At 36.9% G+C, this 15,345-nt stretch overlaps 1 protein-coding gene across 1 annotated transcript; it reads right to left on the reverse strand.

The window, feature by feature from the left end:
* Window positions 1-8,705: 8,705 nt before the first annotated feature.
* Window positions 8,706-9,871, reverse strand: LOC112865715 (olfactory receptor 52A1-like). Its single transcript, XM_025928793.2, has one exon. The coding sequence runs from the start codon at window positions 9,838-9,840 to the stop codon at window positions 8,890-8,892; it is 951 nt and encodes a 316-aa protein (XP_025784578.1). The 5' UTR covers window positions 9,841-9,871; the 3' UTR covers window positions 8,706-8,889.
* Window positions 9,872-15,345: the final 5,474 nt, after the last annotated feature.

The following is a 15,345-nucleotide window of genomic DNA, read 5'->3' on the forward strand; positions in this document are numbered from 1 at the left end:
TCCCTCTCTTCTTTTTCTCTACTCTCTATTGGGTTCATTTTCAGTGGTCTCCAGCATCACTCAATCCTTCCTTAATTGTAACACATGATTACTTCATATGACAATTGCCTCTTTACATGATCTTTTTCTACACTAAAATTAAATATATAATATTATAGTGAAACCTCTTCGACTCCATTTCTGAATATTATTTAGGGCATGCTCTTTCACCTTCAGTGTACCATTGGTGTTCCCTCAAATATAATTCCCCTTCTCAATTGTTATAATTAATTTAGCTAGGCTATAAACAACTCCCAAATTAAGAGTTTGGGATTGTTTGGGCTCAATACTCTCATTTCATTTTTCTCTCATGGTTGCATGGCAAAAAGGGTTGCGTGGGGCTAGAATCTTGTGAAGAGTCGGTGAGAATGGACATCCAATGTGGCTTCTTCATGGACAAGCCTGGTGCCATAGTGCTCCTCCCCCTATGCTCTCTCTCCATAAAATTAGCCTGGGTTTCTTACCTGGTGTTTCAGGGCTTCATGAGGTAAAGACCAGAAGCTGCTGGACCAGATATGGTCTATACCCAAGACTTAGACAGCATCACTTTTGTAGTATCTTATTGCTCAAAGCAGTCAAAGGATTTGACCAAATCAAGGGGTTGGAAAGTAGACTCACTATTGATGATTAGATTGCAGAAAAACATTGAGTTTAGAAAATACTGTTATAGCCATCTTTGACAGGTCTGGTCTGGCATAGTGTCTTCTCTGTCTACAACAGTTCACATCCCTTTCATTAGCAGCATATACTTAACATCTCCTCTAAAATTCCAGGCCTCATCCTATTATGATATCTGTCCAGAATTTCATCATCTAAATCATATCCAGATGTAGGTGAGGCTTCAAAGGTTTGGTTCCTTAGATATAGTTCTTTGAGTACAATTTCCTTTTTCTATGAATATCTATTAACTGAAGAGATAAGTCTTCTGCCTCTTACACTGCCAACATAGAATGTTAGTACAGCAATAAGAAAACTGTAAAAACATTCCCATTCCAAAAGAGGAAGAAAGATGGATCATGGGAGTCGCTGGTCCCTAGCATGCTAAAATCTAAGGCACACATTCTCAGCTTCTAGATTAAGTTCTTACCCTGCTCCATGAGACTAATTCTGTTTCTTTGTGGTTCTTGGCTTTACCTTCTGAGACCTAGACCCCGTACTCTGTATCATCACTCATTTTCTAAAAGAAGTGGACCACATTTTCATTTTATCTTCCTAAGCCTATAGTTTGGGGACTCTAGTGGTTCTTTTCATTTTGAGATGTCTGTACTTTTCAATCTAACCAGGCAGTTCTTCTGACTAGTAAAGGATCTTGAAAGTGCATACTTTTATCCAGAAGCTAGCTCATGCTTTAAGAGTATATAATGTCTAGAGAAAAAGTGAATGAGAAACAATTTTGTGTTCAAACTCAGAAATACCTGAGGCTTCTGTGGCTGTTATGAGTAGTGTTTGAAAGTTAAACACTTACTTCTTTAACTCATTTTTCTCTATACATATTTTATTACAAGTGGCATTGTCAACATTATCTGGAAGTTTCCTTCCTTTTTTATTTTCTACCTTAAAAAAAGTTCCACCATCCACAGATACCTTTATTCTCTGGTACACAATGACAATTTTGTCATTCTATTTAATGCCTTCATTAACAGTCTTATTGGTACCCTTCAAGATTCTGTCCGTCCACTCAAAGCCAGTGCTTCGTATTCTAGGGGTTTCTGTTATTGCAGAATCTAGTTGTTAACATCATTTTTCATATGTATGTATGTATATATATGTGTGTGTGTGTGTGTGTGTGTGTGTGTGTGTGTGTGTTATTGTTTATTTATTTTTGAGGGGAGGAAGGGGCAGAGAGAGGGGAACAGAGAATCTGAAGTGGGCTCCACCTGACAGCAGCAAGCTTGATGTGGGGCTCGAACTCATGAACCACAAGATCATGACCTGAGCCGAAGTCAGACACTCAACTGACTGAGCCACCCAGGCATCCCTTTATATTTTAACTGGTGATGTGCAGTATAACACTGCAAAACTTAATGGCTTTAAATGGTATTTTATGATTTTTTTTTTTCTCTCAAGGTACTGTTGATTGTCTGGACTCATCTGTGTAGTTCTCACTTGGGAGTCTCTCAAGCAGTTGCAGATAATGTTTAGAACAGGAATCTAAGACTGGGTACTCAAGCCTTCTTCATTCGTATGTTAGGCATTGCAGTCTACCTCCACACTGACTCCTGTTCCATCGGATTAGAATTAGGTGGGTTCTTACATGGTGGCATGAAAACAGAAAAGGTTGTGGTATTAGTTAAGGTCTCTACCAAGACCTGGCACAGATTGTTTTCTGTTGTATTCATGGCAGATGAAGGGCCTTAAATATATCAGGGTATAGGGAAGAGTCCATTCTTGACTGAGGAGTGGCAAGAGCACATAACAGAAAAGTGTGTGATGTGGAAGATACGGTTATGAGCTATTCTTGGAAGATAGAATTTGCCACACTCAACTTTTCTTTCACTTCCATCATAAATGATTTTTCAGTTTCTACCTCTTCTCAATGGTTCCATATTATGTTCCTAAACATTTCTATCATTGCTCACCAATGATGATTTTCCAGTGCTTCCCATATTAGGTCTCATACATATAATCAGTCTACTTTCGATTTTGTGAATTAGTTTTATTCTCTAGAGATTCCAAGGCAGCCAAGGTGTTTTGGATACAGAGATTTATAGGGATTCGATTCATGACAGCCAGGGCACACCAGCACACATCTATTCCTTTCCAAGACAACATGCCTAATTCTATACAATATCAATTTTCTTCCCATGACTCAAAAAATTAGCTTCCCTTCTGATTCCTGCTCTATTGAGAAAAGACTCTCAAACAACTCTAGTTTCTATTCTAGAAAAAAAAAAAAGTTGGATTGGGTACAGTTATGGAATGTAAAGTCATATGGAAAAAAGAAATACTCAAATATTCTCACTGATTAAATACACCAACAACCAGTTTTTAGTTCATATGCCTACCCACTGAAAATAATTATCATTCCTTACAGCTCTGACTCAATCCACCCAGTGGTATTTATAGCTGCTGTGATTTTCTTCTAATTCCATCTGCCGCATGAAGAATGTCGATCCATAGAAAGGATTGGTCAATTGCTATTTGAAAATCTCCTCTGATAGAGAGCTTCCTCCACGCACACACCCAATGGCATTATGTGGCATAATTTACATAATTCACACTATGGCATTGTGTTTCCCTCGAGTTCTTAGCAATAGTGAGCTCAAATTTACCTTCTTTTTATCATCCACTCCTGAAATATATAAGATCTGGTGGCCACAAAAGAAATATATTTTGTCTAGCATATGCTTGCAATTGAAGTGACAGTTACCAGAGACTTCAAATTCTACTTTAATAAAGGTAAAAATTCAAAGTTCCTTAATAACATTAGTCACTTTCAATTCAATTAGTCACAATAAATGTTTAGTTTGTAGATGACTTTCAAGGTTTTCCACCCCATAGGTAAGAAATAATATTTTTACTTTTTTAAAATATGTATTTTAGAGAGAGACAGGGAGAGTGTGAGCCAGGGAGAGGGGCAAAGGAAAAGAGAGAATCTTTCTCCACTCAGTGTGGAGCCTGATGTGGGGCTTGATCCCATGACCCTGGGATCATGACCTGAGCCAAAATCAAGAGTGAGACACTCAACCAACTGAGCCACCTGGGTGCCCCTATACTTTTTTAGTACAGATTAAGTGCAAGATTAAATTTTGCCATTTAACTATCTTATCACAATTGCAAACTTTATATTATTTTTTTCATCAAATTGGGACATTAAAGCATAAACTTAAAACAACCATGTCCAAGGTCACCTCCAATAAACTCTGAATGTATCTCAGATATGTAGTACTTCAAAGCCTTTGATCTTTGGGTTATACCAGCTTACCTTCCTACATGCCATTATCATTTAGCTGTGTTTTCCCTGGTACCAAATACAGCTAGCATTTAAAGCTCCTTGATCTGACTAATGTCATCAATCAAGAACAATACTGTATTAATCTTTAAACATCTGGGGCACATAAAGTTTGACTCAAGCAGTTTGAAATCAACAAGAGAGAAGAAACATTTTTTTTTTTTTTCCAAAATATGACACCATTTTTGTTATTTTTAAAATGAAAACAGGGACTGTTGGTGGGAATGTAAATTGGTATAGTCACTATGGAAGACAGTATGGAGGTTCCTCAAAAAACTAAAAATAGGGGCGCCTGGGTGGCGCAGTCGGTTAAGCGTCCGACTTCAGCCAGGTCACGATCTCGCGGTCCGTGAGTTCGAGCCCCGCGTCGGGCTCTGGGCTGATGGCTCAGAGCCTGGAGCCTGTTTCCGATTCTGTGTCTCCCTCTCTCTCTGCCCCTCCCCCGTTCAGGCTCTGTCTCTCTCTGTCCCAAAAATAAATAAAAACGTTGAGAAAAAAAAATTAAAAAAAAAAAAAAACTAAAAATAGAACTACCATATAATTCAGTAATCATACTTCAGGGTATATACCCAAGGGAAATGAAAATAGAATATCAAAGAGATATTTCTACTCCCATGTTTATTACAGCAATATTAACAATAGCCATGATACGGAGACAATCTAAGTGTCAATCAGTGGATGAATGGACACACACACACTGGAAGATCATTCAGCTATGAGAAAGAAGGACATCCTATTGTTTGTCACAACATGGCTGGACCTTGAGGGCATTATGTTAAGTGAAATAAATCAGAAAAATACAAATACTGTATGATATCACTTACATGTGGAATCTATAAAGGCCAAACTCATAGAAACAGAGTAGAATGGTGGTTACCAGGGGCTGAGGATGGAGGAAGGGGAGATGTTGGTCAAAGAGTACAAATTTCCAGTTATAAGATAAGTTCTGGGGGTCTAATGCATATTATAGGGATTATAGCTAGCAATACTGTATTATATACTTGAAAGTTGTTGAGAGATAACATCTTAAATGTTCTTACAACAGAAAAGAAATGGTTATTATGTGACATGATGCTGGTGTTAGCTAACACTGTGGTGGTATCATTTTGCACTATATGTGTTTTGAATCAACACATTGTACATCTTAAACCTGAACAGTGTTATATATCAATTATATCTCCACAATGCTGGAAAAGAAATAAATGCAATGTAGAATTTAACTCTGCTGTGGTTATGAAGTAGGAGCTTGAGTCAGATTACACATAGGAATTTTCTCTCTAACTGATCTCACTTGGGCATTGGTACGTGAACATCTATTAACACATAATATCCTATGATTGTAAAGGCATAGACATTTATTGGAGTTTTTATAGAATTTAACTTCAGGTTTTCCCTAAAATCAACTTCCATTAGAAGTCATAAACTGTCCATGTATCAAATATTTCCTTTAGGATGTTTCAAATTTGCACTACTTTTTAAAATAGGTATTCTTATTTCCATTCAGAGCAAGAAGCTGCATATCAAGAGGACTAGAAAGGAAATAGAAATTTTATTATAGTAAGATTTTCTTCAATATATTAAAATTTTATAGTGGAAGCAACAAAAAATACACCGCCAGTGTTTCCTTACTCCGTCTATTTTTCCTTATCTCAGGTCGCTGTCATAACAATGACTTCCTTGCATTTTATATTAAATTTTTAATGCCTGTCTTCATTATTATTGTTAATAATTTTAATAATGATATAACTATCTTTTAAGCACCTTATCATTATGTGCTATGCTTAAAACACATTTTAAATTGTTATGTCCATACAATCGTCCTTTAAGGGAATTATTATTATCCCAATTATAAAGATGAGGGAAACTAGGTTTAGACAATTAAAATATTTTTAAATTTTCTTTTTATAACACACAGCTATTAGATAGTAGAGTCAAAAGTCAGGCTTACATCTGTCTGATCAAAATATCCATGTTTTTAATATTTTTACAGTACTGTTTTCCTGGAGAGAATTTCTTGAGGGCAGGGACTGCATGAACATTATTTAGGCTCTTTCAGAGCCTTTCATACTATGTACACAATATAGATACTGAGTTTAAACAAAATGAATGAATTAATAAAAGGATAAATAGATTAATAGCTCTCACACCTGTTTTGGGTTTTGATTCAGATAGTGGCAGGAGGATTGAAAGTTTCCTTCACTAGTATATTCCATATTTTTTTTGAAGACAGCTAGTTTATCTTATTTGGAAATCTCACTCTTTTGGTCTGCCTTTTGTATGTCTTTCTTTTAAAAGACTCTAGATGGGGGTGGGGGAATACCTGGGTGGCTTAGTTGGTTAAGCCTCTGACTTAGGCTCAGGTCATGATCTCATGGTTGGTGAGTTGGAGCCCTGCGTCAGGCTTTGTGCTGACAGCTCAGAGCCTGGAGCCTGCTTCAGATTCCGTGTCTCCCCCTCTCTCTGCCCCTCCCCTGCTCACACTCTGTCTCTCTCTCTCTCTCTCTCTCTCTCAAAAATAAATAAACATTAAACAAAATTTTTAAAGTAAAAAAACATAAAAGGCTCTAGATGGAATTCTAGTCCCACAAAATATATAAAAGAATCTTTCTTATTACAAAAATCACTTTAGGATAAGAATTTAATTCAATATGTCTCAATATTTCTTGTGAAGACACACAAGATAATACCAAAAAAAAAAAAAAAAAATCATCCAGTGAGCCTTATCTTGTCTGCCTGGGAAACAAAGGATGCCCCCTCCTTCCCAGTAGAAAGGCTATATAACCAAACTCAGTTTTCCATTGGCTCAGGTAACAGGGAAAGTCTCCACATATTGGAAAACTAGTGTTTCCATTTGTTCTTCTAAATAGTTCGTACTTCACAATTTTTTGCCATAAATATCTGACTGCTTGGTACCTGAGACCTATGTATTAATTCTCCTACAAATCTATTTCATGGGGATTCTTTCTCTGGAGTACATGACACATTTAGCATTGTTCCATACCTTGTCTAAGTCTATGAAATCATGAAGGAACTTACTGTCTTCTGTTTACTTGTTTTTTTCATGTTTACCCAGAAAAACATTTTCTTACCTACATTATAAAAGACTGTCTGTCCATTTACCCTCAACCTGCTCCATATATTGCCTGCAGATAGTCTCTTCATTTCAGTGGATTCCCATGACTCCAAGAGCTTTCTCTGACCTGGGGAGCATGCTCTGCCCATAAATAGTACATGTGAGAAGTGTTGGGAAGGTGATATTTTAGGAGTTACCATCTAACAAGAGGTGGAGATTTCTAGATAAATATGCTGTTTCTAGCCCCTCATTGGTACAGTTTCAAGGTGTGACCCTTACCTTTTCCAAATACCCTCAACAGGAAAGAGCTCTGGTAATCCATAGCAGTAACCTGCTCAGTCATGCACACATGAATGGCTTACTTCCCTTCATTATCTTTCTTGCTCAGTCCCTTGCAATTTTTTTTTCTTGAAGCAAGTCCCAAATATACTACATACCCTAAAATTATTGCTTTGATTTGTTTTTGGGGAAACCCTTGATAGACACTCTTATGCCATACTCACCTGTTTATATACTGAGATCATCATAGGGTAAACTTTAATCTTCTATTCCTACTATAAGACATAGTATAAGTCTTTAGCTTGACCATCAAGAGGAGGGAGACAAACCACTATGGTAAATAGAGAAACCAACTGAGTTAAGATTATTGGTGTCCGTATGGTGATAATAATGGTAGTGTATATGCTCTCAAGCCACAGAGACGCTGGACAAGAAGGTCTGACATGAAAAGGGAACTAAAAGAGATATAGATAAACTTCAAAGTCTTTGGATTTTCTTCACTAGCTCGTAAGCCCTTTGAGAAGTTTCATGCACCTCATCAGAGAACTGCTCATGTTGATGGATTACATCTCAAAAATGTTGGAAGTATCTCCTAATAACATTTAGGGAAAAAAAAATAAGTTCATAGCGAGTTACCAGACTATACAGAGAATGAACTCCTTCCAAGGCCATCACAAGCTAGTCAATGGCAACTCTGAAAAGTTGAGTTGTTCATTTATCCAATAAAAGGACTATATTTGTACAACTAAATAAAACCATGTATCAGACATTGATATATTAATACATAATGCCTTACTTCAGAATTCTGTGTATTATTGATCACTAACAAAGGCACAGATGAGCCTGCTTTTTCCTGAATCACTGCTCAAGGAGGTTAGATGCACACACACCCGCACATACTTCTCCACATCTATATGAGTTATGATGATAGTGTTTTAAAAATGTGAAATCTTGGTTAATAACATTTTATCATTTTAAGTAAAATGCATTATTCAAATCTCACATTTGTCTTGACTTCCTATATGAGGTCTTCTCCGATTCTTTTTAAAATCTAAATTAGTTGCTTCTCACATGTGAAAGTAGATCTTTTCTTATTCTTTTACCATGGCTTAAATAACATTAAATTATATTTGCTCAGTATTTTATATTGTAGCTATACTCTCATCTTTTGAAATCATGGAATCTGTCTTTGTCACTGTTACACATAAAGGATAAACTGCTTCTTGGTTTTGCAGAAAGATACAATAGATGTGCAAATGAGGAAGGAAGAAAAAAACAAGAAAGATTGATAGAAGGAAGGAAGGTAAAAAGAAAAGATAAAGGAAGAAAGGAATAGAGAGATGGGGGAGATTATAGGAATTAATGAGATGCTTATATACTTGTTACTCAAGTTTATCTCACCTTCTGATTCCTTTTGTTTGGGGAATATAGATTATTTAGGGGAGATCCTTATAATGTGAAACTCCCACCAACATAGACATAGTGCAAGGAGTTTCCATCATAAATGGGTAAGTATACATTTTTCCGGTGTCATTCTGTTCTTAGATCACTTCTGGATGTCAGGCTTCAGAATACAAATCTGAGCAACCCGCATGCGGATCTCCTTAGTCTTCACACCATAGACAATGGGGTTAAGGGCAGGGGGCACAAGCAGATAGATGGTAGACAAGAGGATATGAACATAGGGTGATACATGTCCAAAACGGTGGCTGAAGAAGGAAAAAAAGGCAAGGATATAAAACTCCAGGAAGACAACAATATGGGCAGTACAAGTATTGAATGCTTTGCATCGTGCCTCCTTCTGGGGAAGACGAAAAACAGCCTGAAATATCAGAATGTAGGAGATGAAGACAAAGATCATGTCAAAACCTAGAATTGCAAAGGCCACAAAGAGCCCATATGATTTATTAATATGGACATCTTCTGCAGCCAACTTGACCACAGCCATGTGCTCACAGTAGGAATGGACAATGACCACAGATTGGAAAAGTTGCAGGCGTTTAAGCAGAATGGGTAAAATTCCAACAAGCACCGTTGCCCGGACTACTACCACCAGTATGATTTGAACTAGAAAGAGAGGTGTGAGGATGGATGTGTGCCTCAAAGGATCACAGATGGCAACATAGCGGTCAAAGGCCATGGCCAACAGGATACCAGATTCCATGCCCTGCAAGGCATGGATAAAGAAGAGCTGAGTGAGGCAAGCATCAAAAGCCATGGAGCACAAGCCAAACCAGAAGATGGCCAACATCTTGGGAGCGATGGCTACACAGAGACCTAGGTCAGTGGCTGCCAAAACTGCTAGGAAGATGTACATGGGTTGGTGAAGACTGCGTTCTGTAGGGATGATGATTAACAAGAAGATGTTCCCCAGCACAGCCACCAGGCACACTCCAAGGAAGGGAAATCCTATCCAAAACTGCACATGCTCTAGTCCAGGGATCCCAATCAGGGTCACAGTCTTTGGGTTCAGATATGACATGTTGGTAGATCCCATCAGGGTGATAAATCCTTTTCTCTCCACTGACTCTGATACCTATTCAGAGAAAAATTATGGATGAAAAATAAGGGAATTCTCATCATGTCTTCTATAACATAAAAAAACATAGATGGAAATGTGGCCACTACTTTTAATTTTGGGGAATCAACAAGTCACTATTAGAACAGGATTCTTGAATATCTTTTCCCAAAGCCAGTGTGGGTGTCTGCATGAAGAAATTGTAGAAATGGAATTTATGATTCTAAGAGCATTGATCTTGCTAGGTTCTGAAGTGTTCTCAGATGGTGTCATAGAGGACAATATTAGCTCCTTTGTCTATATCTATCTCCAAACTCCAGACACCTTTCAGATTAAGAGAAATCCCTCTGTGGCACTTGAAGGCATAGGATAGATTCTCAATCCCATAGACCTGTCCATTGTTTTCAAAGCTCAGAATCTCCAGAAAATGGCAGCCTTTCCCAGTCTTCCCATTTTTTTTTTTTTTTTTTGTGGTTTAGGGAGTAAAATACCGTCCCCACAGATCTTAGGAATTGACTCTCAGAGTGGGGAATGAGGAGATTTGTTCTTTCTGCAAATACTGGTTGAGCTGACTATGTGCAGACCCATTATCCAGGTTCATGGAAATGATATGGAGGAGTTGTTCTTTTATCAGTAGAGGCAGAGTGTATTTGACTCACTGAGATAATTCTGTTTGGTTAGCTTTCAAAGTGGATATATAAGCAGAATGGGGTAGATGGTGATAGAAGTAGTCACAGATCCTAGAGAAGACAGAAGTTGTGAAGATTGATAGGAAGTCAATTGAATAAACAGGCACCATAAATTAGGATAGGATAGTAACCTACAGAAACGGATCAATTGGAAAACCAGTGTAGCTTAAATATTCTGACGATATTAATGTGTTTCAGATGCAAAACGGCAGGGTTGGCTGTGAGCCACTGTAATGTCCATAATGGAGCTCGACCTAACCTAGGTGCTTTCGTTCATTTTACTGGTGTTATCTGGCCAAGAAAATAATTACTCTTTTGATTGTACTGTCCCATTTCACACCCACCTCAAACTTCTGGAATTTTTATAATTTGCTCTCTTTCCTTATAAATTTATTCAGTAAACCTTATGTACTCTTTTTTTACTTTTTCATTAGCCATTCTACAAGCTTAAAATCATCCAAAAGTTTCATTTTGTTTTCCTTATGATTTTGTCATAGCCAAATCATTGAATAGAGAATACTGCTCTGAATGAGATTTTACACATTTTTCTTTGAAGGGAAACTAGAAGGATTACTGCTATAACATCATAGGAAAAAACAGACTGGTTCACAGTCAGTAGGAATATAGATGTGGCTATAACTAAGAAGTCCCTAATGCAATAAAATCTAAAATACTTTACTGCTTGATTGAAAGTAGGAGATCATCATATGACCTTCTGTAGCTACATATACCAATGGACTACGACCAAGGCAATAAAAAGCTATATATTATAGAAATTTTGTGAAAGGAAATTCCCTATGATGCCCAAATAACGAGGTTAGGTGAGGAAGTAGTGGATTCTCTAGAAGAGATTACTGATGAACATGAATATATCTTACTAAGGTGACATGAGTAGACAAAGGCAGAACCTAAAGGAACAGTAAAAGGCCACTAGATATATTTATAATGCTTGATGGTATAAGGATAAGATGCTAAATAGTATAGCATAGGCTATATATAAATAATATAAATGTATATTATATAAATGCAAATATATATATGCATTATTTGTATATTTACAATACATAAAATAATTATAATAGTTATACAAGTAATATGAATACATATATAAAATAAATTTATATTAGACAAATACATATTTATATAAACATTTGTGTATATAACTTATATAAATATATAAGAAAATATAAAAATATAAAATGTATAAATGTAAACAAAATATATATAAAAATTAAATTTGTATATGATAAAATATACATTATATGTAAGGTTTTATATTATATATATAAATATATATGTATATGTAATTTTTTGTATATTATGATGTTTTGATATCTTACAAAACCTTTCTGGCTGGGAGAGACCCACCCCTCTCTGGCTGGGTTAGTTAATTCTTAAGGTAACAAAGGGCCCAGCCGGGATCATACCTTCGATATGCAAACTAACCAGTCCATACCTCCTTTGTCTGCCAGGAAACAGTATCCCTCTGCCTTAATTATCTTGGGGCCAAGTACCAGGAAACTAGACACTCCACCTCTAACACAAAATCCACCAAACTTATTCCAACTAACCAATTCTAAACTGTTCACACTTCCCTTCCTTTCCTGTGGAAATACCAACAAAGGCCAGAGCTTAAGCACTTAAATGCTCTGCCTTTGCCACCCTCCCCACCTCCCCCTCCTTTCCTCTGCCTCCTGATCACCCTGGTGATTTTCTATTTGGCCCTGCAAGGCCTCTGTGTCTCCTGTCTCTAGGACCTATTGGTGTGATTACCTCTGTTTTCCTGAGCCTCTCCACTGTTTTTTCTTGAGGCTGCAGCAGACTGATAATCTGATAAAAAGATAACAAATAGTACGGAAAATCATGGGATAAGAATTTAGAAATATAGCATATCATCTATTGCTGACACTACGATATGTTACATGGAATCTTACCCAGTTCCTTAATTTTTCTCAACTGTAAATGGGAGTAATAATGGCACTTAACTCATTGAATTATTGTGAGAACTATGTTAGTTTATATGTGAAGAACTCAGGACAATGTATGAAAGAAAGTAAACACTCAATGTTTGGTAGTTAGTGCTTGTCAGAACCTGTATAGAACTTCTTAGAATACAGACACATCACTGCCTTCTTGAGAAAGACAAAACAAAAGGTAAAACAAAAATATGGAAATGAGGGAACCCGGGTGGTTCAGTCAGTTGGGGATCTAACTCTTGATTTGGCTCAGGTCAGGTCATGGTCTCACAGTTTATTAGATCGACCCCCACATCGGCTCATGCTGACACCTCCTCCAATCCTGCACATGAGAAACTTCCTGAAAAAAGAGTTGATTAAAACTTTATGAGATGTTGAATTTTCTGGAGTGGAATACACTCCCTCAGTTTGATCTATGGGATTGGACATTCGTGTAAGCAGATGAAATGATCATTGTTACAACAACAAAAAAATGACTTCCCAATCATGTGCAGACTGTGGTGGAGTCAATATATTTCACTGATTTTAATTAATTTGACCACTTCACCTGATAAATAATCATGTCCTCCTTTAAAGTCTTAGTAGGTAGGGGCACCTGGGTGGCTCAGTCAGTTAAGCATTGGACTCTTGATTTCAGATCAGGTCATGATCTCATGGTTTGTGAGTTTGAGTCCTGCATTGGGCTCCACACTGACAATGTGGAGTCTGCTTGGGACTCTCTCTCCCTCTCTCTGCACCCCCCAAAAAAATTAAATTAAAAAAAACCTTAAAAATAAAGTCAGTAGGTAGATGGAAAACCCATAAATAGGAAAACTAATTTCTAGTAGCTTCTAAGGCCATAAAGGCATGCATCTTATGCAATCTTTCTGTATTAATCAGATCAGAAAAATGTTCATTCCTGGTCCCTGAGTAAAAGAGAAGGAGAGAAGAATAGGAAGATGTCTTAAATGGAGGCAGGGTAAAGTATAAGAAACAAGAGACCAATATACTAGATTTTGATGCCCCAGATAAAGAGAAAACTATATTTCAGGAGATGAGTTATGAGCTATGCTTATGGTGGCAACAAGCCCAGATAGTGAAACTATTAAAGGCTATAAATAGGACGTTCCCATTTTTGACTTTCTCTTCATATCTTACAAGCTTTCCTGCTCAAACTGCAAACACACGCACACACACAAACACACACCATTCAAAAACATGGGTTATCTTATTTTTTATAAACCAAGCAATGCTAGAACTACTTTGTAGTAAACACTAGAGAAGGAGCTTGAAAACATTATTTTATTTTATTTTATTTTATTTTATTTTATTTTATTTTATTTTATTTTTTTATTTTTGCCCCGCCACTAATTAACTGGGATGGCAGTTCATAGTTTTCGTCACATGGGATTAAGAAGATGGTACTGGATTACCTTTGCATCTCTTCCATCTCTAAATGACATGAATCTAGTCCATCTCTAATATTTACAAATGTACTTGGGGCAGAGAAAATGTGACATGTCAAAGGAAAGTATGCCACTGAAAGACGCAGGATTAGGATCATCTAATTCACTATCCTTCCGGGTTCCTCTTAAAATTTGCTACAATTAGAAACACTGAGCCATACTCAGGTCCCAATTAGTGGAGAAGAAATTTACCCAGAGAAAGAGAGAGCTGGCTACAATGTAAGATCAATGGATGAAGCAGCTTTTCTTTCTTTTTTTTTTTTTCTTTTTTTTTTTTTTTTTGCTAGGCTTTGATTTGGAAAGGTACAAATAGCTAAGTGTCTTTTATCATCTGTCTTTAGCTGTTGCTTTTCTTGGCCTTTGAATTTGAGGTGATCCCAGGGCAATTTTCAGACCTGGCCTAGAGAGCTCACCACCTGACTGAAACTCAGCCCCATTTTGGAGGAGAAAGGTATCTCTTGCTGGCTGGCACATAGCCAGAAAGTACTGTTACTCCATAAGAAGTTATTTTCAAAGAATGAAAATCAGGGAATCTCAAATTATGGGTCATGTTCAGATCATGGTGAATCTGAGATCATTAGAAATGTGGGGGGAGGGGGGAGCATCTAGGAAATGGAAAATTTGTAGATGAAAAAGAGGGAAGACAATTTAGTTCACCCTCTGGCCTATGGCCAGACTTGTGGCTTAAGGGAACAGAAAAGATGCTTATCTTTATAAATACTACTCATAGCATGCAAAATTATGTTGGAAACTTAAAATTGAAACTAAAGGACCTCTATAAAACTATCTCCCCCTTTTTGCTAAAGCAAAGTTTTCATTTCCCAGTTACTCTTGTTTTCATCACAACATTGTATTGTTTCCTTTGTCTCTATTAAATATTTGGACTCATTTTGTTGAGGCCACTCATGCTTATAATTAGCAACCTGAGCAAGTGCTTCCTTGTCTCCATGAAAGTTATTACCGTGTTCATAATTCTTTTACTAACACCAACTTTGAAATTACTTACTATATTTATTTTATGCCAACATTGTCAAATGCCTCACATTTTCATTCTCTCACTATTCATTTCTTGGAGATTAATTTTTAAAATGGATATAGGTTCCCCTAATGATGAGGGTTAAAACTGTAGGAACAAGTCTTTTCGATCTCTCTCTTTCTGAATGTGTTTGTGTGGGTGTCTACACACGTGTGTGTAAGGGTATACACAAGGATTAGAGAGCAGGTGAATTGCAATAGTGTGTTCCAGTATAGGGTATGTATGGGCCTCATGGATACTGGGGGAAGGGTGTTGCAGTCAAGGACAACAGAAAATGCAAAGACATTGAAGTTGAATATACAATGCATGCTTGGTAGCTGTAAGGAGGCATGGGTAAC

This window comes from Puma concolor, chromosome D1 (assembly GCF_028749965.1).
Source record: "Puma concolor isolate L17-30 chromosome D1, mPumCon1.1.hap2, whole genome shotgun sequence".
NCBI lineage: Eukaryota > Metazoa > Chordata > Mammalia > Carnivora > Felidae > Puma > Puma concolor.